Raw genomic sequence first — 25,972 nt, 5'->3', positions numbered from 1 at the left:
GCTCCCCCTTCCTCAGTTGCACACACTATCAATCATTCAAATTTGGAGGATGCAAGTTCAAGAGGTTTTTATGGCTTAGTTTTACATACTATAGCTTACCTTAAATGTAAAGGGACAATGATATGTGCAGAACCATGGTTGAGTAGTTTGGATTTAGGTACATGTATGTTGCATGTGTCGCGGCTATGTAAATTCTCATGGACGGTCATGCAATAACCTGCATGTTGAGGAAAAAAAGGGTGTCCAGGTGATAGTTTACCACTAACTTTGAGTGGTTACGTCTAGTGTTTGAAATATTGGTATCGTGAGTGGTTACGTCTAGTCTTTGAAATATTGGTATCATGTTATGTATCACATCCTTAGGATACATATACATATTGGTTATTGCACGGGATATATCGTTTGTTTCGGGTAATTTATTGCACTTTTTGGGAAGCATGGGGAAACATTGGGAAAATGGTTGAATTTTTCAATGAAACTTCAGGGATTGTTAAAAATGACCTTAATACACACTTTTAAATCATAACTCTCAAAAAAGAAGTGCACATAATAGGTTTCCTTTGTTAGGGTCCTGAGCTATGTGCTTTGTGACTGAACTAACGCAACGATATTCAAATTTAATGCATAACATTTAGAGTGTATGTGATGATCATTTTATCAAACACACCTAAATACTTTGAAATTAGTCTCAATTGACAGCTGGTTGAAGGGAAATTTTGAAAAAAAAAAATATTTTAATAAATTTTAAGTAAAAATAATTTTTATTTTTTAAAAATTGACAAGGACGTAACAAATCAATAGATCAGCCCTCATGCATGCTTGATTTCATGTTTGGAGTGCAACATTGCAAGTAATCTGGGAGAAATTTTTAATTTTCCACAAATTGGACCACCTACTCTCAAATTTCGAAATTAGAGTGTATGTGATGATCATTTCATCCAATACTCCTAAAAACAAATTAGTCTCAATTGGCAGCTGGTTGAAGGAAAATTTTGAAGGAAAAAAAAAATGGAGAACATGAACAACTAATAAATATCGAAATCAAAGCTCTAACCCCATGATTTTTTGTGCAAAACATGAAGAATCAATGGATATATAAACATTTGACACTGACTTAACATAATTTCAAAAAAAAAAAAAAAAAGGAATCGGAAATTGGAAGTGCTCATCAGATCAAACATGTGGGATATGTCAGCACTGCCTGTGTGTTTCGTATCGCACATGTGGAATACAAGATATATCCTGAGATATATCGGCTGATATCGTCGATATTGAAAACATTGGTTACGTCTCATTCTACCCTCTAGGTGGCATACACGCACGACAATATGGATTGTGCAAATTTTGAGCTCCATTATGGATGGGGAATATACCAAAAAACACACTAATAAAATAATCCCAACATCTATATATATATATATATATATATATCTTTGAATTTAAACTACTAAATCATTAATTTTTTATTTTTTATTTTTTACTGCACATTGATAGCAACATTCGGATGATTAGTATTAGTCTAGGCTATGCTCCACCCAAAATGGCCGGTGGGCTCTATGATTGGGATGGTCAAAGATTGCAAATTGGCATGCATGTATGCCATGTGTATTGTTAATGAGACGTCATTGTAGTCGTCGTTGTCGTCATCATCATCATCTAAGCCATATCCCAGATTCCCAACTTATTGGGGTCGGCTGCATAAATCCTTTTCTACCATTCTACTCTTATCATTGGAATGGCAGATTGTTTGGATTTATGTTGGAAGTCATGGCACAGGTTTGACACAGTCTGCCGACCTGACACAACCCTCCTTTATCCGGGCTGGGAATGTGCAGTGAGAGCATAAAACTCCCACAGGCATAATTTAGTGGACTATTACATAGGTCAATTCCAATAAAGCGTTATCTAATAGGCTATTACAGAGGTTGATTACAATCAACAGGTTTGTTAACGAGACATCACAACTTAAAAGGGCATTGAACAATCACAATTGTATTGCTACCAAAAATTGAATTATTTAAAACGATATAAGCTTGTCCTAAAATATAGAACTTTTTCTAAGAAAATGACATGGTAAAACATGAAAGGCCTAGCCCTTTTTTTGTTTTCATTTACTTCTATCAGGTTCAAACCAGCACCCCACACTAGTTATGGATTTCAAATTGTAGGGTGTTCTGTCATCATGGTAGGCCCCACACAAGTGATGTATCCTGTATGAGGCCTACAAGTGCTGGAAATGCCATACGCAAGTAGTTTCAGGTTTAAATGGCATAAGCGCCTACTTTTTATGTTCAAAAGGCTTTAAGCCTTAATCCAGTCCATATTTTAGTTGTCTGCAGCCATTCGTTTGAGCTTTCTTTTCACTTAGAAGAGTGTTCCAGCAACAGTTGACAAGGGGATCTGTCGCCAGATCCCCCTGGCTTTACAAAATGACAGTCTACCATTGATTATTAGTGCCAGTGCCACCAACCAATGGTCTGAGATGCAAGCCTGTACAAAATGGATCCAAAGTCTCAGAAAAGTGCATCCTTTGAAAGATACTCAGAAGAAAGATTGTCTTAGTCTGATCATATGTGCTGTCCAATCTGGATTCTGCTCTGGACCTGTTGATCTACCATGTTTGGTCTCATAGATTGCTTCCTGCACACAGCAAAGTCACATTCTCGGCCTGCTGTGAAAAGCTCCAGTCATTAATGAAGTTGCTTTGTTCCCTCCTGAATGAACCAATTTATTTGTTTTATAAACTAATGAAGGCACCTGTGTGTGTTGACTTGTTAAAGCCAGCAAGGTTATAGGTGTGAAGATTTTGGTTTTGGAAAACTATTTTAAGAGTCTGAGGTAGATGGTTGTCTTAGGTGTGTTTATGATGGAGTTTTATTTTCCTAGGGCTTTTTGTTTGTTACAGGAATAATTAGTGGAATAGTTAGGTAAATAGATACAATAGCACCATTGAAATTGAGTTTCCTATGGTCTAATGGAGAGGGAACCTACATTGACATTGTCTTAAATCTTCCTTCCTGCTGAGTCGATAATGACCTCCAATATCTTATATAAAAAAAAGTGGTTACTCCAATTTACTCCTTTCCGGAGGCTCTTGATAATAGCAGTGACTAAGTTTTCCGCATTATCCTTACTCTAACCAGCATGCACTTCCCAACCCTCAACAACTTCCCACTCTCACTAACAATCTTTTGGATGTTGGAGAGACAAAAGCAAGTCTGTCTTGTGACCTGTCCCTTTGGCCCTGATCAAGAAAAAAAAAAGGAAACAAAATTTTGAACAAGGATTGCCAACTTTTATAACCAAATTATTTTATGTATTCTATAACACGACTTGCCAGTCATTCAATCATAATTTTCTTTGGTAGGTTAGCTTCATGTGGACACCAGAATGTCAATTACTTGTTGAGTGGAGTTGACTGCAAAACTGGCATCCGATAATTATATATGCTGAACTGTTCAGTTTTCTACTTGAAATCTCATATGTAATTCTTGAGGGCTTTTAGCAATATGTGCGTTCATGATTTATACAAACTTAACTATCTCAAGACAAAGATCATGCATGCATAAAGTAGCAAATGAAAAGTTCATATGTTTATGCTCTTCAATTGGATCAAGCACATTGTTTGGAAACTGTTATGGGTGTATGCCTTGAGCGTTAGGGCTCACAATGTATTTGCTTTATCTTAATCCGATGTCTTGTATTGTCTTTGGATGTATATGCCTGATGATGTTTAACAAGTTATGGCAGATTCTAAACCGGTTGATGAGGGATCGGTTAGCTGTTCTCAAAGACTTGGTGTTTCTGGACTTTCATTGCACTATGCAAACATCATCAATCAGATTGACAGTATAGTAAGTATAATATCCTTTTTGCATTTAGTAATGCTCGATTGGTTGTTTTCACACTTACCAGGAGAGATGATGTTAATTTATGGTATCATATGAACTGTTAATTGTATTATTATTATAATCTTAGCCTTTCTCCCAGCCATTTGGTGTTGGCATTTAAATGGTAGATTGGCAAAAAGTTCTATGATTGCCTGCCCACCAGACATCAATCTGTCTTTTACCTGGTCTCTTGGAACCAGTCATGGAAAAGGCTTATACTGACATGACTCATGTACCAACATGGTTCCATTCAATAGTAACCCCAGTCCAAGTATTACACTCGCACCCCAAAAGGCGAGCAAGCAAAGTAGTGTCATGAAGGAGTAGTTGTTGGGCAAACCATTAAGCATGAAGCAACCCCACACACTTTTGTTTTCAATGATAACAATTTAGTTTCCTTATACCAAATAAAAGAAAGTAGAAAAAAGGGAGGAAAGGGATGATGAGTCACCTCCCTTGCCCAGCATCTATGACGGCAAACAAGTTCCTTGTAATATCTTCCCTTTTACAACACTTGAAAGGGGTATTCCTAAAAGCCCAAAAGGATGCTCTCTTTTGTCCTCAGGAAATATCATGTACGGACTTTCAGATCTATTTTAAAAGGTTATATTTTTTCTCTCATATGGACCACAGACTGGACAACAGGGATAAACTCCACAATGCTTTCTTTGTTTTCCCAAAGAGTCCCCTCTTCAAGCCTATTCAACACCTTTGATTGATAGGGACCATATCTTCACATCCCTTCCAAGTAGATTGTTCTATCGTCAAGCCATGCATCTTCCAAAAAATCTTATCCAAGATCCATCTCCCAACTCAAACGAGAGCCCTTTCAAAAATTCCATGAGTAGTTCCGTCACGGCTTCCAAATACTTGATGTCCGATTGAGAGAACCGAGGGCGTACCAAACTCCAACCCGAGTACCTTGCAGCAGATAACCTGTTTCTAGTGGGGATTTTCCTCGGAGATGAACCTCCATAGCTACTTCCCAATAAGGGGATCGATTCATCTCCCTGAGGACTTTGATACCCATTTCCCAAACTCATGTGGGTTGCATATCTCGGTTCCCTCAACCAAGAGAAACTTTTCTCAATGCACTGGATAACAGCCATGGGGCATTAAAATAGGGATATAAAATACACCATTAGTTTTGATACTTTGATAAGGGTAATGCAACCTCCCAGTGAGAGGTATGTAACTTTCCATGTAGATACGTTTCTTTCGACTCTTTCCATCATTGAGTCCCATAGCTGTTTAGCTAGTCTACCCACACACAACAGGAAGCCGTGGAAACTAGGAAAAAGGAAGGAAAAGATCTTGCTTTGCATCCAAGCACCTTACCCATGGTTTGCATGCCTTCATTAGAGATGCAAATGCTGAGCATCTCACTCTTGCTCATGTTAATTTTCTGCACTGATACTATTTAAAACTTATCACCTTATTGAAGTTAACCACCTGTGTCTCTTTGGTGTTTCAAAATAGCATTGTCATTAGCATATTATGAGTCACTTGGAGGCTAATACTGCTAACTGGGAAGCCACTAACCAAATCCTCTGCCGCTTTGTTGATCATTTTCTATGGGTTTCTGCTACCACTACGAACAAGGAGTGAGAGTGGATCCCCCTGCCAGATCTAGGGCTGTCAATGGGCCGAGCCTATGGTTGTCTTGATTTTACTGTTCGGACCAAGCCGTCAGGCTGGGCCTATTCAAAATTTTGTGTTTGCTAGGCCATTGATAAATATAGCTGGATTCTCTAACCCCTTGGGAAAAAACAATAGGGGATCCTATGACTATGGCTGGATAGTGGGCCAAAAATGCACGTGTTGATATCCAATGATACCATTTTAAGCCAAAACCTAGTTGATGAGACATATACTATGGGAAATCCCAGTCCACATAATCATATGCTCTAATCTATATCCAGTTTGCACACCATGCCGGATGAGGCTGAAAATGACCCCACCATGGGTATAAATCTAGTCTCCAGATTCATCACCATTATTTTATGAGCTACCAATGAGATTGATCGTCCTAAAATCCTTCATACATACACCTCTCCTTTTCTTGGGAATGGGATGTTGAAAGAGACCGCCCTTTAGAAATCCTGCTCCTATTATAAAATTTAGATATAAACTTTATGAGCAAGGTATTCCGTAATGGTAACCATGACTGTAACAGGCTAACAACCACCACCGTTACCATTACGAAACCCCGTAACGGCCGTTTCAATATCTTTCTCTCAAAAAAGAAAGAAAAAAAACTGTAACAGCCCATTATGGCAGTTATGGGGGCTTATGGGTAGGTTTTTCAGTAACGGCTGTTACACCTGCTACAACCTCGAAATGCATAACAGTGGCCACTGTTACCGTTATGACCATTACATAACCATTTTGCATACCCTGTCCATGAGGTCCTCTTTTACAGTGTCCTAAAATGCTTGCAAGATCATAGTCGGCAAGCCCTCGGGCCCAAGACCCTTATCACTGCCCAACTAGAAACTGAATCGAACATCTCACTCTTCTCCATAAGCCGTTCCACCTAGGCCGCATCTTCCTTTCAAATACACCCAAAATCCAAGTTATCCAAGCTAGGATGAACCCATCCTTTTGCAGTTTGTATATTTAGAGTAGAAGTCCACTATTGTGTTTCATATATCCTATTCTTGTTTCACTCTTCACCCATCAACTCCACACATGAAAAATCACTCTTGAATAGTTGGCTTCAATGATGTCATATGGAACCCATAATGCTCGTTTAACAACATGACTCTCTTGCTAACATTGTCATTCTACACATGCCACCTTAGCACAATCAGTGTTTTCATTGTCGACGAGAAGTCGATAATATCGGCGATATTATCGGTGTCACTGAACCGGCGATACCGAAACCCCAAGTTTTCGTTTCTCTTCCAAATGTCGACAAAATATCGGCGATATTTTCAATTTTATTGAAAAAATAGCTATCGTTCTCCTTATTATTGAAAAAAAATTGAAATAAATATAAAAAAATATATAGAAAAAAAGCTCTCTTACCTTTTTTTTTCTCAAGATCTACCCGCGGAAGTGGATTTCGGCTAGATTTAGTGGGCCAATCGTTGTTGATAGCTCTGAATTTTCCAAGATAAGAAAACCCTTTAAAAAAACCCTTTTGTTTTCTTCGAAGAAAGATATTTGAAAGAGAACTTGATTTCACCAAGATTTACGGAGATTTCGGTTCGGATTTGAAGAGGAAAAAAATAAAAATAAAAATTCTGAAGAGATTTTTTATGGAAAAAGATGAGATTGATTGCAGATTTTTCGGAGAAGAAGAGAGAATTTCGTAAAAACGAAAGCTCTCTTGCATCTGCTCTAGGCGGGGATTAGCTACTGATAGGTTGAGTAGCGAGTCTAGCTACTGAAGTGATGTCGGCAAGTTCCGTGGGCCCCACCATGATGTATGTTTTGTATCCACACCTTCCATCCATTTGGAGAGATTATTTTAGGGCAATATCCAAAGAACGAGTTAAATCTAAAGCTCCGGTGGACCTCAACACAGAAAACAGTGGGACAGTGACGCCCACCATCAAAAACTTCTGAAGGCCACAAAAGTTTTAGATCAAGCTGATATTTGTGTTTTCCCTTATTTCATGTCTTTTTTAACTTTTGAACAGGTTGGATTTCAAATAAACATTATGATGGGCCTTAGGATAGTTTCAACGGTGGGAATCACTCTCACCATTGTTTTCTTTGGTGGGGTCCACTACAGATTTTTATTTGCTTCATTCTTTGGTTCATACCCTAAAATGATATCTAAAAATAGATGGACGGTGTGGATATAACACATACATCATAGTGGGGCCCACAGAACTTGGTGACGTCACTTTAGTAGTCGACTCGCTACTCAACCTGTTAGTATCTAATCTGCGTCCTCTCGCTTTTAAGGGAAGCGGATTGGCTGGTGTACCTCACACCAGCTGTATAGCTGCCGTATTGACATCAGCAAGTTCCGTGGGTCTGATCATGAGGTATTTGTTATATCAAAACCATGGTATGCTAAATCGGTTACGTATCGGCCGTATCGGCCGATACGTAACAGTAACGGTGCGAACCGTTACCCGTTTCGGGGCCGAAACGGCCGATTCGATTTTTTGTACCCGTATCGGCCGATACGGGCCCGAAACGGTGACTTTTTTTTTTTTTTTTTAAAGCTCTGTTTTTGCTGTTTTTTTGAAACCTCTTGCTTCCAAACTGTTTCTAACTCCTTTTACTACTAATTTTGACCAACCTTAGCTAGGTATTTGATAGAAAAACACATTATATTATAGATTTTTTTGAATCAAAGCTCGGTGGGCCATTTTTCAGAAAGTCGTCAAAAATAGGTATTTATACTTTTTTTAATATATTTTGCTGTTTTAATCATGTCATATGATGTGTTAATCATAGTAGAACATGTTAATGTGCATTTTACAAATTTGGGGTGCCATTTAATAATTTTTTAATATTTTTTTCTATTTACGCATGAATTTTGGTCCCTTTTTTTAAAATTCGAAAAATCAGTTTTTAATGGTTGTTTTGCTGTTTTAATCATGCCATTTGATGTATTAATCATAGTAGAACATGTTAATGTGCATTTTACAGATTTGGGGTGCCATTTTATATTTTTTTAATATTTTTTCCTATTTACGCATTTATTTTGGCCCTTTTTTAGAAAATTCGAAAAACCATTTTTAAATTATTCTTTTGCTGTTTTAATGATGTCATATGATGTGTTAATCAAGGTAGAACATGTTAATCTGCATTTTACAGATTTGGGGTTCCATTTTATATATTTTTTATATTTTTTTCTATTTACGCATTTATTTTGGCCCTTTTTTTGAAAATTTGAAAAATCATTTTTTAATGATTCTTTTGCTGTTTTAATGATGCCATATGATGTGTTAATCATAGTAGAACATGTTAATATGCATTTTACAGATTTGGGGTGCCATTTTATATTTTTTTAAATTTTTTTCTATTTACGCATTTATTTCGGCCCTTTTTTTGAAAATTCGAAAAATCATTTTTTAATAATTCTTTTTCTGTTTTAATGATGCCATATGATGTGTTAATCATAGTAGAACATGTTAATGTGCATTTTACATATTTGGGGTGCCATTTTATATTTTTTTTCTATTTACGCATGAATTTTGGCCCTCAAAAATAATTGCAAACACCTAAATGTAAGATATTTTCATATTACATTCATTCTAATATATCTATCATTGATAGTAGATAGTTAGAAAATTAAATATATGAATTTTGTAGTCAAATTCAGGTTATCTGGTTCATAAATTCATCAGACAGTCCGATACAACTTCTCACTAAAGAGTGGACCGTTACACCACCATAAACATGTTCCAATTTATAAATGAATGCATATTTGGAATGCTTAGAATATTCCGGATTTAATCCATATTTTTTCATATTTTTTTGACAAAAAAAAAAATTTTGCACCGTTACGGGCCGTTACGCCCCCGTATCCGTATCGGTTTTGGAGGTCACCGTTACGCCAACCGATACCGATACGGGACACCTTGATCAAAACCGTCCATCAATTTGGCGAGCTCCTCTTAAGGCTTGAGACGAAAAATAAGACAGATCTAACTATCAAGTGGACCACATTGCAAAAAGTAGTGGGGGATTGAACGTCTACCATTGAAACCCTTTTTGGGGTCACCAAAGTTTTGGATCAATATGAAATTTGTTTTTCCTCTTCAGTTGGGTCTTTGTGACCTTATGAACAGATTGGATGGAAAATAAATGTTATGGTGGGTTTAATGATGAAAATCATTGTCTCCGCTGCTATTTGTGGTGTGGTCTAGATGATCTTTGGATATGATTCATATTTTGGATAATGCTCTAAAATGATCTTTAAAAATAGATGAACGGTGTAGATATAATAAATACATCACTGTGAGGCCCATGTAACTTTGATCTCCTTTGAACCGTTCATACAACTTGGAGCTCGAGGAGCGTCAGTGCTTGTCTTCACACGACACGTACCTATAGCTGGTGTGTGGTACACCAGCCAATCCGCTTCCAGTTTTAAGGGAATGGAATCCGCTTCCAGTTTAATGGTGGGATTTATCGCTGCTGTTTCCTTTGGTGTGGTCCACTTGAGATTTGGAACTACCTCATTTTTGGGACCATGTACTAAAATGATATGCTGACATGTATTAATGGGGTTGATTTCTTGCATATATCATGGTGGGCCCGTGGAACACTATCCAGTAACCACTTCGTTATTCACAGCATGATGAAACACATGCCACACGGTGGGTACCACAAAGTCCTTACACTGCCAGGACGTGATTTGGCTAGTGACGTTGCCACTGTCAAGATGGCTAGTGGTTGGTGCTATGTGGGCCTAATCATGATGTATTTATTTGATCCACGCTGTCCATCTATTTTTTCAGATCATTTTAGATCTTGATCCAAAACATCAGGCATATATAACTCTCAGGTGGACCACACCACAAGAAATAGTAGCAATTGAATGTCCACCATTAAAAACCTCTCAGGGTTCAGTGTAATGTTTATTTGACATCCAACCTGTTGATTAGGTTATACAAACTAGTTTGATACAAAATTTGTGGCCCTTGAGAAGTTTTTAATGGTGTGCATTCAATCAACACTGTCCTGTGATGTGGTCCACTTGAGATTTGGATCTATCTATTTTTTGGGCTGATACCATAAAATGATCTGGAAAATTGGATGGATGCGTCAATATGTCAAACAAGTGCCATATCCAAGCCATCAATCACCAAGTATACCAATATATAGATTCCATGTCCTAAGAAAGGTGTACTTTTTTAGTTCATTAACTTTTACATGTCCTAATTATTATATGCTAGCTGCATTTGTATTATATGAACTCATTTTGATTACAATTGGAGCGATTTCTTATGGCAGCATATGCTTTTTGTGCCCCATTAAATGAAAACTTATTATTTAATGCATTTCTTTGTAATTTTTTTATTCCTAAATATGCAAATATGTGTATTTAGGCATGCCCTGAAGTTTTACTAAAAAATTCCATCATTTTCCCCATTATTCGCCATTTTTTAATTTTTTTTTCGCATTTCCGGTTATTAGCGATATTATCAGCGATAACGATATTATATCTTTATCTTCACTTAGCGAAACTTGTAGCGATACCGACAACTCGAACATTGAGCACAATTGAACGCTAACCACAAAGTGGAATTTGCAAACAGTTAGGCCCTATTTGGTAGACGCCTCAAAACCAATTTCACCTCATTTTAGTAACAATAATTATGTATTTGAGATCTTGATCTCTAATGCATAATGAGTTCTTGCTAACATTAATTATGTATTAGAGATCAAGATCTCTAATATATAAGATGAACTTATATTTAGTAGTCTACCAAACAGGGCCACAATCTTTAGAGCATGAACTGGCAGACAAGCCGCTCAGCATGCAAGGGAGCACACTGATACATGCAAGGGTCCTCCATTACAAACTATTCATTATATGATTGTAACTAATAAGAAGTCTTGCATTTTCAAGTAATTATAATACACTTCTCTTGGATAAGAGTATCAAAGTTTCTTAAATAATTATCATGGCTTTGTTGGAAGCAAGTGTTGAATAGGTGTGTTATATCTATAGGTTGCGAAACTGCCTGTAGCTTTGTTTCTCCTGAGAACTGTTTCAAGTTAGATGCATATTTTTTGCAACTTGTGCCATATGTTTTTGTTTCAACACTCTCTTTGAAGTAACTTAGATTTTTAAACCTTTTCCTTTTTGTAACCAATCAAACCAATAAAGGTATGGGTGTTCTAGAGGGGATTTTGAAGCCTATCGATATATGTTTTTTTGAAGGGTAATGATAATTTATTAAGGAGAGCACAAAGGCTTAGAAACAGAGATACATTACATCCCACCTAATAATTACCACTCATTATGGTTGAAATCCTTAAGACGAGAAGCCGACCCCATTATCTACAATTTTGCCCTCTTATATGCATCTGTCACATAGCCACTCTTGTTTTTGAAACATCTCCTATTTCTCTCCCCCTTAGTAGCCCAGAAATCCACCATCATTACTAGCTTCCACACAGTCCCCTCCTTTTTCTTTAGTCCACCTCTAGGTGAAGCTGCTAATAGGAGACATGCCATGGACCCCAACATCATCCAAGGAGACTTGAAGAAGGCTTTAAATTTTTTACCGCACCTTTCTTGCAAAGGAACAATGAATGAAGAGTTGATCCACTGATTCCTCCCCTCATATACATATCACAACAGTTAGGAATTGCTAGTGATCTTTTCTGCAATTTGTCAATAGTGAGGATCTTATTCTTTCCCGCAAACCATGTGAACACCGTGACTCTAAGAGAAACTCTGCTGGACCATACAAATGATAGAACATTGCATCCTTCGCTCGAACTTGATTGGGCAAATGACCCGTAAAAAGACCAGACCGAAAATCATCCTAATTTTTCTGGTGACCACAGGATAGAATCCTTGTTGCCTAGGACCACCTGTAACCGATCGTAACCATTCATTAAACAAAGAAGTCCCTCCATTTCAATTTCCAATAGATCTCTGCGATAGAGGGGTGTCCACACCACATAATCGCTGGACCATGTGAAGCATCGATCTACAGCCACGTCCTGATCTACCACAACTCTGGCTAGTGGGAATGCCTCCAATAACAGACATTCCCGATCCATAAGTCCTTCAAGAATCTAAATCTTTTCCCATCGCCCATCGAGAAGCTGATCTCCGCCTTGTTTGTCAATGAAGAGACCCCCTTTCACAAAGCAGAAGCCCTATAAAGCAACGAATCCACTCACCAACCCCTTTCCTGAACACTATACTTGCTGCAACTCTCCACGATCTTCCTTCCTCCAACCCGAACCTCCATGGGCATTTACCTAATAGAGCTTGAAAGGTATGGGTGTTCTAGAGGAGATTCTTGAAGCCCATTGATATTACCAGTTGGTCATTTAGATTTAATCCATGCTAATTTGCTGATATCAGTATTGTGTTGTTGCCAGTTCTAGCAGAGGCATCTACTAAATGGAGTTGATTGTTTCTAATTGCTAGTATTCAGCATGGGCAGTTATATGATAAAATGACTTTGCTACTATTGATGTCTATCATGTTTCATACATACAGGCAAGTTCATGAAGCATATTGATGTCTATCATGTTTCATACATACAGGCAAGTTCATGAAGCATATTGATGTCTATTATGTTTCATCTGTGAAATATACACAAGATAACATTAACTTCATATTTGATCCAAAGATTGTGGCTTTGATATCAGTCAATGACTTCCTGACTTGTACATACCTTTGAACCTCCCAATCTTTATCATTTGGGACCCATTTTGGAGAAGTCAAAAACCAAAGCCGTAAACCATGTTATCATTCAAAAATGAATAAATAAATAAAATAAAAGAAAAAAGAAAAGAAAAGAAAAGAAAATGACACGCATAGTTCTTGTAGATAGTTTTGCTTTTTCTTGTGAGTCATTTCTTTAATCTATTTCTTAAGATTCTTGTTTTTCTATAGCTCTAAAGCGGATATAGATGTTTTTATTCTTGGTCTCACCAATAGGAATAAGTTTCTTCAGTTGCATTCTTCTCATGCATGGAATACTGGCCGATTTCAATTTGAAGGGACCAGTTTTGTTTTTGTTTTTTTACGTAGGCATTTCTTTTTTTGTCTTTTCTTTTCTTTTTTCCCCTTTTCTTTTCTTTTTTCTTTTTTTTTTTTTTTTTTTTTTTTTTTTTTTTGCATTGCCAGACTAACTAAATAACACATTTCTACTCTGACAGATTTTATTTTTTATTTTTTTTGGACATTTGAAATGCTGCATTTTGATTCCATACATGTGCATGTTTCAGTGATTGATTCGGGGTGTCATGCCTTCATTTTCAAAAAGGGAAAAATGTCAAAATAAATGTTTATTTATTGGATCAGATTATAGTGCTTTAGGTAGAGTAAACTCAATCTTGGTTGGTTTTGCCAGGTGGATGCCTCAAACCTGTAATTTTTATTGTTAATTTAATTGGATCTTTCTTTTCTTAATTAGTTTCTGTAATGTTTAAATTGCTGTTGATAATTAACTGATAACCCCATCATGTTCTTCATTGATTTCAACCTTCATTTTTTTTTTTTTCCTTAATGTTTTTAACACGTTTGATGATTTATTAGTCAGTCTCTAGGAACTTCCTTATTTTTTCCTTTACTTTAAAAGAAGAAATAAAAAAGAACCTCTTAGTTTTTTTTCTTTCTGCAGTACTCATAACGTTTCTACCGTTTGTTAATGATTTATTTTGCGACCCCAAAAAGGTCTTTCAGAATCCATTAGTTTACTGTGGTTTTCTGTGTTGATTTTGTGCTATTCTTTGATATTCTGTTAAACAAGATGCAACTGTATATGAATAATTCCATTCTTAATGGTAGATTGGCATATATTTGTATTAAAACCTGTTGATATTATATCTTAAGTTGACATCTTGACATTGATTGCTTGCACGTCTCATCATCTATATGAGCCCAGGTGTCTCGACCAAGTTCCATTCCTCCTAATACAAGGGATACATTATATCATGGACTACCAAGTGGTGTTAAGGCAGCTCTACGTCTCCGGTTACAATTACATCATGTCAAGGAAGAGGTATGTGTGGTCCGGATAACTGGCATCTCCCTCAAACAAATCAGTCAGTTGGCAATTGTTAGCTTCGTGTATTACACTGTTAGCTCTTTTCCAAGTGCCTCATCTTGCTAGCATTAATTTTTTCATATGCTACTAAAGAAAAGGATCTCTCATGTTGCTAATGGTTATAGATAACATATAAAGAATTTGTGCTTGCACAATTTAGCGGAAGATACTACTAAGGGCCTGTTTCAGCATCAAGGTTGGAATTATTTGAACCCAGCATGATGCAGGGACATGTGATGGCTTAACCCTAGATGCATGTATAATCAGGATGACGAGATTCAAATAAATAAATTAATCAACCAACTGTTTTCAATCAAAGGGATTAGGCCCTAATCTCCAGCTAACTACCACTCTCTTTCTTGGCCTTCCTGGCTGTCAGGTCTTTTGATATGGCAAATGGTGCTCATACATCATTGAGAAAGGGATTGGATAACATTTTTTGTTAGAAGCATCCCATTTTCATTATCTCTAGATGATCCGTTTGAGGATTTCAGTAAGTTTGGTTAGATCGCATGTTTTCATTCTGCACTATAGGAGAATAAGGAGTAGGGTTTTGGTTTTGTAAGATTTTTGGTATATTGATGATAGTCAACAAGCCATTGATTTGATGAATGGGCAAAAATCCAGATGGTAGAGTGATTTAGTCAAATGAATTGAAAGGGGTTTTAAAAAATAAAATTGTGTTCACCACTAACCTGGTAGTCACTCATTGGTAGTGCCTCGAGCAGATAGGAAGTCAATGGTAAGGGTTTTGCCACCACAGAGAGGAACAGTTCTTTTCGAGGTGCAGTCTGACTGAAGGTTTCTGGAAATTCAAATGTTGATCTTGATTAAGTACATGTGGTACATGGTCATAGATCCCTAATCGCCTCCTTTGTGTTTCCTTGCTGGATTGTGATGCTTTTTCCCCAATTGCCTCCTTAGTGTTTCCTTGCTGTATCCATTCGGACAATCTCTCTCCAAGTTTGCTGTCAGATTAGATTTTGAAAATTTTCAAATCAGGATGTTCCAGTGAACAATGACAGCTTGTCTTGGCTTAGAGTAGCAAGTGAGGATTTACTATCATATTGGTGACTTATGTGGCAATGAAAAGGGCTTATTTTTCAAGGTCAGAAAGGACCTTGGGCTAATTGACGTTAAGAATGTTGGACATGTAGGACTTCAATTCGTATGTGAGAGAGGGACCAATGGTGCTGTTAAATGAGACAACTAGTCCTCTCACTATGCTAGATGGTATGGTGTGGTCAAATTAGAATGTGTATCCACCTCTACTAGACACATTTCTTCGTTGTGATGGTGGGTCTTTCTTTTTGATTCATGCCCTCTCCCCTAGCAATTTTAGTGTTTTGGTGGGAAAGTCTTCTGGTCCCCTTTCAAATTCAGTGACATGCATTATGTGACTTGGCGGGAATGGTTTGTCTTTAGGAGGTTGGTTTTGCCAGCCCTTTGTGCAGCATGAATTGCTTGTATTCAAGGTGTTCCATATTCGTTACGATACGGCCATAAAGACCGATACGTATAGGTAACAATTGTGATTGTTACGCGATATGAGGGTGAAACGGGGTGGTTGGTTTTTTGAGACTGTATCGGCTATAACGGGACACAACGACCGTTGCCCCTAAAACGGTCACCTTTTTTTTAAAAAAAAATAAAATTTAAATCCATTCTCCTCATTTTTCCACTTTTCTCATTCCAAAAACTCTCCTAGATAATTTTATAGAAAATTTCAACCACTCTTACTATAGTTTTTAGGATTAAAACCACATATTGAAGCGATTTAAGCAAATAGAAGCTTCGAGGGCCATTTTTTTTTTCTTTTCAAAACACTGGAAAACGTGGTATTTATGCTCCTTTTTTTTTTTTTTTTTTTTTGTTCTTTCTGATTTCTAGTTCTAATGCTTGATTGTAATGTGTAAACATTAGAGACATATAACCATGTTCATAAATTCACCAGATAGCCTAATACAACACTCTCACCTAAGTGTGGACCGTTACTCTAGCATAAACATGTTTAAAACAAAAACTGAATTCATATTTAGAATATTTACATTATTTTGAATTTTCTAGATATTTTTTAAAGAAATTTTCAGGCAATTTGTTTTTTCAACCGTTATGATGGCCGTAATGGTCTTTATGCTCTCATATTGGCCGCTATGGCCAGTATCCGTATTGATAATAGTGGTGACCGATATGGCCACTGTTATCGATACAAAGTACCTTGGCTCGAGATTCATGATTTTGTAGGGTTTAATGCAATATAGAGGTGGAGATAGGGCCATGCTATTCAGAAATATTTCAAGCTAGACGATGGGGTTTCTATGCAACTCGATGTCAAAAATGCCCTTTTGCTTGGCTATATACTGGAAGAGTTCTTCATGGAGAAACCACAAAGCTTTAAGGATAAGTCTTGACCGGACTTTGTTTGCAAGCTCGAGAAGGCAATTTACACACTTAAGCAGGCAACCTGTGCTTGGTTCTAGAGATTCAGTTCCTCTAGCGTCCAATGATTATTATGTGAAAATGGAACTAGAGATAGTGGGAAGGTTTTGGTTTTTGAGGATTCTCCATTGCTAAGACAAAACTAGAGAAAGTTGCTCAGACTAAAGGAGTTGATATTGAGGGAGAAGAAGATAATTTCAGCACAATTTTTGTGTATTGAGGTGAAGGAATTTCTAAGTCTAACAATGGGAAAGGGATCCCAATGAAGCATAAAGGCTAGTCAAAGTTCCAGAACATAGCATCAAACGTTAATTAAGACAACCGGTTAGGAGTAAAGAATCTGGCAAGGAATTGAACAAATTTGGTAATAATTCTAAGCTGATGGTGACTTTGTAGAATGTCAAAGGGATGGGAAGCAAAGATAAGTGGGTTAGCTATTGAGGATATTGTGTGAAGCAATAATATATTTGTTCTCATGCTTTAAGAAAGGAAAAATGAACCGCTATGTGTATATGAAATTCACCCTGGGTAATGTTGATTATAGTTGGGACTGGATAAATTTGGTTGGAATATTTGGAAGTATATCTTACTGGTGTGGATCTTGAAAGTAATGTTGAAGTGGGTTTCAATACCAACCAGATTATCCCTTTAGGAACCCCATTGCATGTTTTCAATAAGTCAGTAAAGACCATGTAGAGATCATTTCTTTTCCCCTTGAACTTCTCCATCAACTATCGAACGTTTGGTAACGGTCGACTAATGGGTGTTCCTCTTCTAAATCTATTTTCAATTTTATGTGCATGAACGATGAGCCTTTTTATCCTCCCAAGAAAATTTAAGGACCCTATCTCACTTAGGGTTCAGGCATTTACTTGGATCGCTACCAAAAAAAAGAAAAAAAAGAAAAAGAAAAAACAAAACAAAAAAGTAAAAAAATCATTGTGATTGGCATCCCAAAGAAGAACATTGTGATTCGATAGATGTGTTATGTGCATGAATAATGAGCGATCCACTGATCATTTATTTTTGTGTTGCTAGATCAATGTAGCCATTTGGTCTCACTTTTAAGCTATTTGGCATCTCTTGGGGTCCTAAATGGGTTGGTTTGAAAGATTATCGGGCGTTGAACCTCCGGCCCATTTCCTCCCTATGGCAATATCACTTGGAACATGCTCCATTCACAATATTATGGGTTCAATAGAGACAAATTCCATGATCTTGGATGACAAGGTGGGATCAATCCCTCTAGGGATATATTATTGTAGGGGATCTCTCTCTATGCATGCGCACACACATTGTGTTCAACCAGTTGAACCACAAGGTATGATCCACCTAGTCGATAACTCCAACTTGTTAAGTGCATGTGAAGTCTAACCCTTCCAATAGGTTGGCCCCACCATGAGGATCACCTAGTGTAAAAATCACCCTTATCTACACATTAGGTGGGCCACACAATGAAAACAATGTGTAGCCATTTTTAAATAACAAAATACAAGTGTGGTTGCACAAGGTGATTGTCATGAAGGGACCAACCTATTGGACAATTTAGATGTCGCACACACATGAAAGGTTGGAAGTTATCCACTGGGTGGAACGTTATGTATAGTTCAACTGGTTTGATTTGAGGCCTTTGTCATATACATATAACTTTGTTAAGTGCATATGTGTGTGCTATAAAGCTCATGTAAATGCCCCATATGTGCCAGCATGGCACATATGCGTGACATCCAATCCATCACTAGGTTATCCGACCTTTCACATGTTTTCCCGAAAATAAGTTTGGTCCACTCAATGTGTGGGTGATGTAGGACGGGTGGCCTAGCCTAGAATGATGTAATGAGATCATCAACGGATTAACTAGAACAATTTAAAGCACAAAATAATATTAATCAGTCACAAGCTTAATGAATTCAAGTATTTAACTATACTCAGATTCAAGACTATATCACAACCCATTAGTTAGATTTTATAAAACATGATTAGATAGGACTTATGGAAGGTAGGACTTCCATCTAGCATAGGAATTGATCTAATTCTAAAGGGAATCTCTTGGTTTGTTAAAAGGTTGAAGAACTAGGGTTTTGGGATTTTGGATTTTAGTGTTTTGAGGTTTTAGGGATTTAGGGTTAGGATTTTTGGAAACTAGGTTTGGGATTTGGGATTTAGGTTTTTAAGATTTATGACGATCTAGGGTTAGGGTTTAAGATTAGGGGGTAATCTAGGTTCTAGGATTAGACTTGAGGGTTTTAGACTTAGATTATGGATTTTAGAAAGGAGCAAGGATCAAATAAGGAAATAAAGAGGAGATGGGTTGACTGTACGGTCATGTGTGGAGGTCTTGGTGTTACAGTGTAAGTAGACCTAGGTTTAGATGGATTTTGGAGGAGATTGGGGATAGGTTTAGAGAAAACAAAGAAAATAAAGGACTAGAGAAGGATTGAGAGAGATTGAGGAAAGTGGAAGGAGAGAAAAGAAAAGAAAAGTGTAGATATTACGTTGAAAGAAGAAGATAAGAGGGATATATAAGATGAAATCACTCCATGGCTTCACACCACTCTAATCACAGGAGGTTTTACTTCATCACAAAGCAAAGAGAGAGATTTTTTTATTTTTTTTTTCATATGCCATAATAGGCTAGGGTTGGATGTCCAAGCCTTGTATAGTCTCAAGAAAGACTTTTTATAAAAAACGCACTCATATAAAAAGTTTCACATAAAGATGCTCAATTAAATAAAATTTGGTCCCAACTTCCTAAAACAAAAATATAAATTAAACCAAAAAAATAACAAAACACATAAACAACTAAATAAACTAAATTATTTTGTGGCTCGTGATCAAGATGTCTAATAATGATGATCCAATGGTTAGAATGGTCCAACTGAGCAGCCCACTTGCATCTTTCTAGCGTGGGGCCTTCAAAGATTCATAATCATGCATGTGGGGTCTTCAATGGACTAGGCACTCGAATTGGGCCTATGGGGCCCCATGTAGGCATCACCTAGCCATAAAGAAACGGGAACTCTCCTCCTTCTCTAGTATACTTTGATTAGTACTCGGATGTCCTCATCAACTCTCCCCAGCTAGGAAGAGTTAGCCTTTGGTGAAATAAAGCTACGGTAATGTTCGAGGAGATCCAGGTCTAACTTCTGAAACTTTGCCTCTGTGATCCACGTACAGTCTGACTCTGGCTTGTTCTTCCACTTGACGAGATACTTCTAGAAACCTGTGTCTGGTGGAAACCACTTGCTCATCCAAGATATTTTCAATATTTTATCGTTTATTGGGTATGAATGGTAGAGAAGGCAAAGGTTGGGAAGAAGGTTCTGGCAAGAGCCATGGGTCATGGGATGGATTAGGATTTGGGTCATTGTGTTGGTCGGGGGAAATGCTAGTGGATGGAGATACTAGACCTTTAAAAGATACAAGATCTTCTACATTGAATGTAAAGCTCATACCCATATCAAGTGGAAGTTCGACAACTACGGTCTTGTAATTTCCTAATGTCCCCTTGCGGAAACCATTCTGGCCTTATACGAACCATCACATAGTCACTTACTTGAAATTCTCTAAACTTGAGATTAGAGTCAATAAATATTAAATATCTTGTACTTTTCGTTACTCATATTAATATGTTTTCTAATCTCATTATGCAAATCATGGATATGGCGTGCAACGCATTTGTAGACTCTGAAGGTCTATGGGACACTGACATAGTAATAAGACTTATAGGTTTCCTAGGCTTGTAACTATGTACTACCTCAAAAGGACTCGTGCGTATCGACTTATTAACTGAAGTAAAGGTTCAAATGAATCGCCTATAGAAAGTTGGTAACTCATGGAAGCTACACACCTCATGAATGTTTTGCGGTTCAGACCAACTTACTATGTCCTTGACTTTCTCGGGGTTTGCAAATATGCCCTCAGATGAAACAATGAACCCTACGAAGATAACTTTGTTAGACATAAAAGAACACTTTTTTGGGTTGGCATATAATTACTCTTCTTTAAGGACCCCACAAACTTGCCTCATATGGTGGAGGTGTTGTTCCATGGAGGTACTATAAATAAGGATGTCATCAAAGTATACCATTAGGAACTTACTTATAAATGGCCTCAACACCTAGGTCATCATTCTCATGAATGTACTCGGAACATTGGTCAAGCCAAAAGGCATGATTAACCATTTGTATAGCCTATCCTTCGTCTTGAAGGTTGTCTTCCATTCATCTCCTTGGCGAATATGTATATGATGATACTCGCTTTTAAGGTCGATCTTGGAAAAAATCATGGCACTGGCCATCATATCCAACATGTCGTTAAGATGCGGTATCAGAAACTGATACTTGATTATGATCTTGTTGATGGCCTGATTGTCCACGCACATATGCCAAGTGCCATCTTTTTTGAGTGTAAGGAGGGTTGGCACATCACATAAACTCAAACTTTCATGAATGAACCCTTTCCTAAGAAGCTTATCAACTTGTCTCTTCAACTCCGCATGCTCCATGGGATTCATTCGGTAATGAGGAAGGTTTGGTAGAGTCAACCGGGGGACAAGGTCTATAGCATGTTGAATGTCCCACATGGGTGGAAGCTCATCTAGTAGGTCCTCAGGGAAAACACCTCTAAGCTCCTCCAATACCGGATTCTCCTTAGTCAACAACCGTATGTTAACTTCGGGTGTAACCTCTTGTCCCACGAGGGCATATACCATCGAATCAGCCGTAGTTTCCCTCTCAAACTCTTTGGCGTTTATTATATGGAGAGATTTAGGCTGGGATTTCCTCACCTCTTTAAGATCACCCTTCTTGATGTCCTCTTTCTTCTTTAGGATGCGTTTGGGTAGAAGAGGATTTAACTTAATCATCTTACCTTCATATATAAATGAACACATATTCGAGCAACCGAATAGTGTCACATCTCGATCATACAGTCAAAGTCTGTCCAAAATGATGTGACATATGTCCATGGGCAAAACATCGCACCACAACGTCTTTGTAGGAAGCAAACCGAATAGGGATAAGACACCACTGAGAAACTAGAATCAAGGACGTATCAACCGAAGAAACTTGATAGGGTTGAGGGTGAGGAACGCATTTCAAACCCAAACGATTCACAATGCTAGCGGAGACCACATTAGTGTAACTACAACTATTAATTATTACCTTGCAGTTTTTGTCATCACACTTAACATAAGTGTGGAAAATTGAATTCATGCGCAATCATCACTCTCTTTAACCTGTGCTAAGGTGCATCTGACAACTGTAAGTGGCGCGGTCTCAACTCCTTCAACTTCATCACTAGCACTGATTTTGGGCTAATATTCTTCTTCACAATCGCCCTGATCATTCGCATCATCATCAAACTTGCCAATCATGAGATTTCGCTCCTTCATGGGGCACTGGTGCGCGAAATGACCATATCCTTGGCAGTTGTAACACCATATTTGCTCACTTGCCCTTGAGCTAGTACTAACTAAACCTTTGCTCTTCACGTCCTTATTGATGGATTGAGTATCAACAAGTGTTTTGGATTGACTCCCAAAATTAGGCTTAACTTCTTGGGGAGTGGCTCTGACATTTGATTCACGAGAGTCGAATTGCCTCACGAATTGCGATTTCAGATATTGCTCAAGTTCTTGCATCACTTGATAGGTGTGCTTTAAGGTGCTGACATCGTGCGGAATAAGCTCACGCTAAAGCTCAGGTCGGAGGCCCATCTTAAAATGGGAAAGGGTTATCAACAGGCCCTCAATGTTACAACGCATTATAATTTCATCAAATTTGGCGATGCACATCCCTGACAAAAGATTTGCCATTGATCTAAAAGCTTCTGGCGGTAAGAAAGATGAAGGCAATTTTCCTTTTAAGATTTCTTTCATCTCGCCCCACAGTGAGATTGGTTCATCTCTAGATCTCTCCATCTTCTACTCGACATTTTTCCAAAATAACTTGGCTTGGCCCACCAACATCATCTTTACGAACCTCACCTGATGGCGATCGGATATATCATACCAATCAAAATAGTAGTCCATGTCCACAAGCCAATTGAGGAAGGCCTTGGGTTCCAAACGACTAGCATAGTTCAGAGCCTCAATCTTCACACTTTTCATTACTCAATTATCAGGATCATGATCTAGATGCTCTCCACGGGGTGGCTTGGTATGCACCCCACCACAACCAACACTTTGACCACAACCTCTTCATGTCCTCCAACTTCACTTCCCACTTGAGATTGGCCATCTTCCCCATTGTCAGGGTTTGCCGGGGGGGAAGCTTCCAACTGGTTCATGTGAGTATGGGTCCCATTCCTGAGAGTTGCCAATTGGTGACTGGTGGTTCTACTTTGGGCCTTAATGGCTACAAGACAGTTATTGATAGCATTGATAGCCTCGGCAAGCTGTTCCGAATTCATTGTGAGGTGTAGACCAAAACCACACCTAGTACTAGTGTGCATAAATCAGGGACCCTATGGGAAACTAGGAGCTAAACTCTATATAAGAATGGGGGAGAATAGGAAGGCTTCGGATCCTACATGTGTCAATATGAAAAGCCTACTCGAAATGCAACATGAGAGCCCTATGCTAATTTGAGGACCACACTAAACCCTATGCTAAACCTAGTTGCTGATACCAAAATTTGAAGTAGGACGGGTGGCCTGGCCTAAGAATGATGCAATGAGATCATCAATGTATTAACTAGAACAATTTAAAGCACAAAATAATGTTAATCAATCACAAGCTTAACAAATTCAAGTATTTAACTATGCGCAGATTCAAGACTAAATCACAACCTGTTGGTTAGATCTTATAAAACATGATTAGATAGAACCTATGGAAGGTAGGATTTCCATCCAGCATAGGAATTGATCTAATTCTAAAGGGATCTCTTGGTTTGTTAAAGGGTTTAAGAACTAGGGTTTTGGGGTTTGAGAATTTTGAATTTTAGGGTTTCAAGGTTTTAGGGTTAGGATTTTTAGGAAACTAGGTTTGGGATTTTAGGGTTTTGAGATTTAGGATGATTTAGGATTAGGGTTTTGGGAAATCTAGGTTCTAGGATTGGACTTGAGGGTTTTGGGCTTGGGGTTATGGATTTTAGAGAGAAATGAGCAAGCATCAAAGTGGGAAATAGGGAGGAGATGGGTTGGCCGTACGGTCGTACGTTCACATGTGGAGGTTTGTTCGGTGGTACGGCGTAAGTATACCTAGGTTTAGATGAGTTTTGGAGGAGATTGGGGATGAGTTTTAGGGAAAACAAAGAAAATAAAGAAGTGGAGAAGGATTGAGAGAAATTGAGGAAAGTAGAAGGAGATAACAGAAAAGAAAAGTGTAGATATTATGTTGGAAGAAGAAAGATAAGATAGATATATAAGATGGAATCGGTCGTACGTTCACATGTGGAGGTTTGTTCGGTGGTACGGCGTAAGTATACCTAGGTTTAGATGAGTTTTGGAGGAGATTGGGGATGAGTTTTAGGGAAAACAAAGAAAATAAAGAAGTGGAGAAGGATTGAGAGAAATTGAGGAAAGTAGAAGGAGATAACAGAAAAGAAAAGTGTAGATATTATGTTGGAAGAAGAAAGATAAGATAGATATATAAGATGGAATCACTCGATGGCTTCACACCACTCCAATCACAGGAAGTTTTACTTCATCACAAAGCATAGATAAAGATAAAAAAATATATATAATATATATACTAATATTATTATTATATAGGGTATGGACGTCCAAGCCTTATATAGTCTAAAGAAAGACTTTTTGCAAAAAAAAAAAAAGAAAAAAAAGAAAAAAAGAAAAAAAAGGCTCTCAGAAAAAAGTTTCACATAAAGATACTTGATAAAATTAAATTTGTTCCTAACTCAGTCTCATAAAAAATATATGCTAAACGAAAAAATAAAATAAAATAACAAAACATATAAATAACTAAATAAACTAAACTATTTCGTGGCCCGTGATCAAGATGTCCAATGACGATGATTCAACGGTCGGAATTTTCCAATTAAGCAGCCCACATGCATCTTCTCAGTGTGGGGCTTTCAAGGATGCATAATCATGCATGTGGGGTCTTCAACGGACTAGGCACTCGATTGGGTCCATGAGGCCCCATGTAGGCATCACCTAGCCATAAAGAAACGGGAGCTCCTCTGGTATACTCTTAACTATTACTCGGATGTCCTCATAAGTGGGCCACAATAATTGAAACGTGCATGGGTTAGAAAACTTCAGCCAAGTTTTTTAGAGTCATAATTTGTTTTGTAAATTATGGCCCACTTGACCAGTGGATTAACCCGATCAATATAGTGGTGTCTATCTGATGGATGGCTTGGATCTTTTACCTATCTTTCCGGTTTGCACATATGATACATGAGCTTTATTGCACATGTGTGTGGGCTTAGCAAAGTTCAGATGAACATACCCACAAATCCACACATGCACATGCACAACACACCCACCCACCCCTTAGCTCCTTATGTTAGGGTGGGATTTGCATGGGTGTCTTGTTTGTTCTACAATTGTTTTGTTTCAGCGTTCCATGGAGTGTTGTGATGAGAGGATCACACATAGGCAGGGGCTGTTGTTGATCTTATTTTGCCATTTCATTGGTCTCAAATAATATTTAGTCATTTTTTTTTAAAGAGGGTCATTTAGATATCTGGATGCATGTAGATATTAGCATTGTTTAGAGTATCCACGATATCATCCGTATCTTTAGCTCAGCGAAACCGATAACACACGATATCATCCGTATCTTTAGCTCAGCGAAACCGATAACACTAGTAGTGATACCAATAACACAAGTAGCATTAGAAATTCCAGGTATCGATGATGTATCTCTAAGTATCACCAATGCATCGATTTTGCCAATGTATCGCCAATATTTTTGATTGTGTAAATTCCAGGTGTCACTTGTATTGCCAGTTTATCAGT

The 25,972-nt window shown here is 37.7% G+C and overlaps 1 protein-coding gene across 1 annotated transcript in view; it reads left to right on the top strand.

Annotated features, from left to right (window-relative positions):
• The window catches only part of LOC131237287 (protein PSK SIMULATOR 2-like), a 58,963-nt gene that overhangs the window by 28,750 nt on the left and 4,241 nt on the right, over positions 1–25,972 (top strand). Inside the window, exons 8-9 of the mRNA XM_058234984.1 lie at positions 3,742–3,854; positions 14,444–14,560. Of these exons, the coding sequence (XP_058090967.1) occupies positions 3,742–3,854; positions 14,444–14,560 (230 nt within the window). The remainder of the gene's footprint in view (positions 1–3,741; positions 3,855–14,443; positions 14,561–25,972) is intronic.

The sequence above is a fragment of the Magnolia sinica genome, chromosome 2 (genome assembly GCF_029962835.1).
Source record: "Magnolia sinica isolate HGM2019 chromosome 2, MsV1, whole genome shotgun sequence".
NCBI classification, from domain to species: Eukaryota; Viridiplantae; Streptophyta; class Magnoliopsida; order Magnoliales; family Magnoliaceae; genus Magnolia; species Magnolia sinica.
Note: the sequence above shows the minus strand (reverse complement) of the source record. Positions and strands in the feature narration are given on the sequence as shown.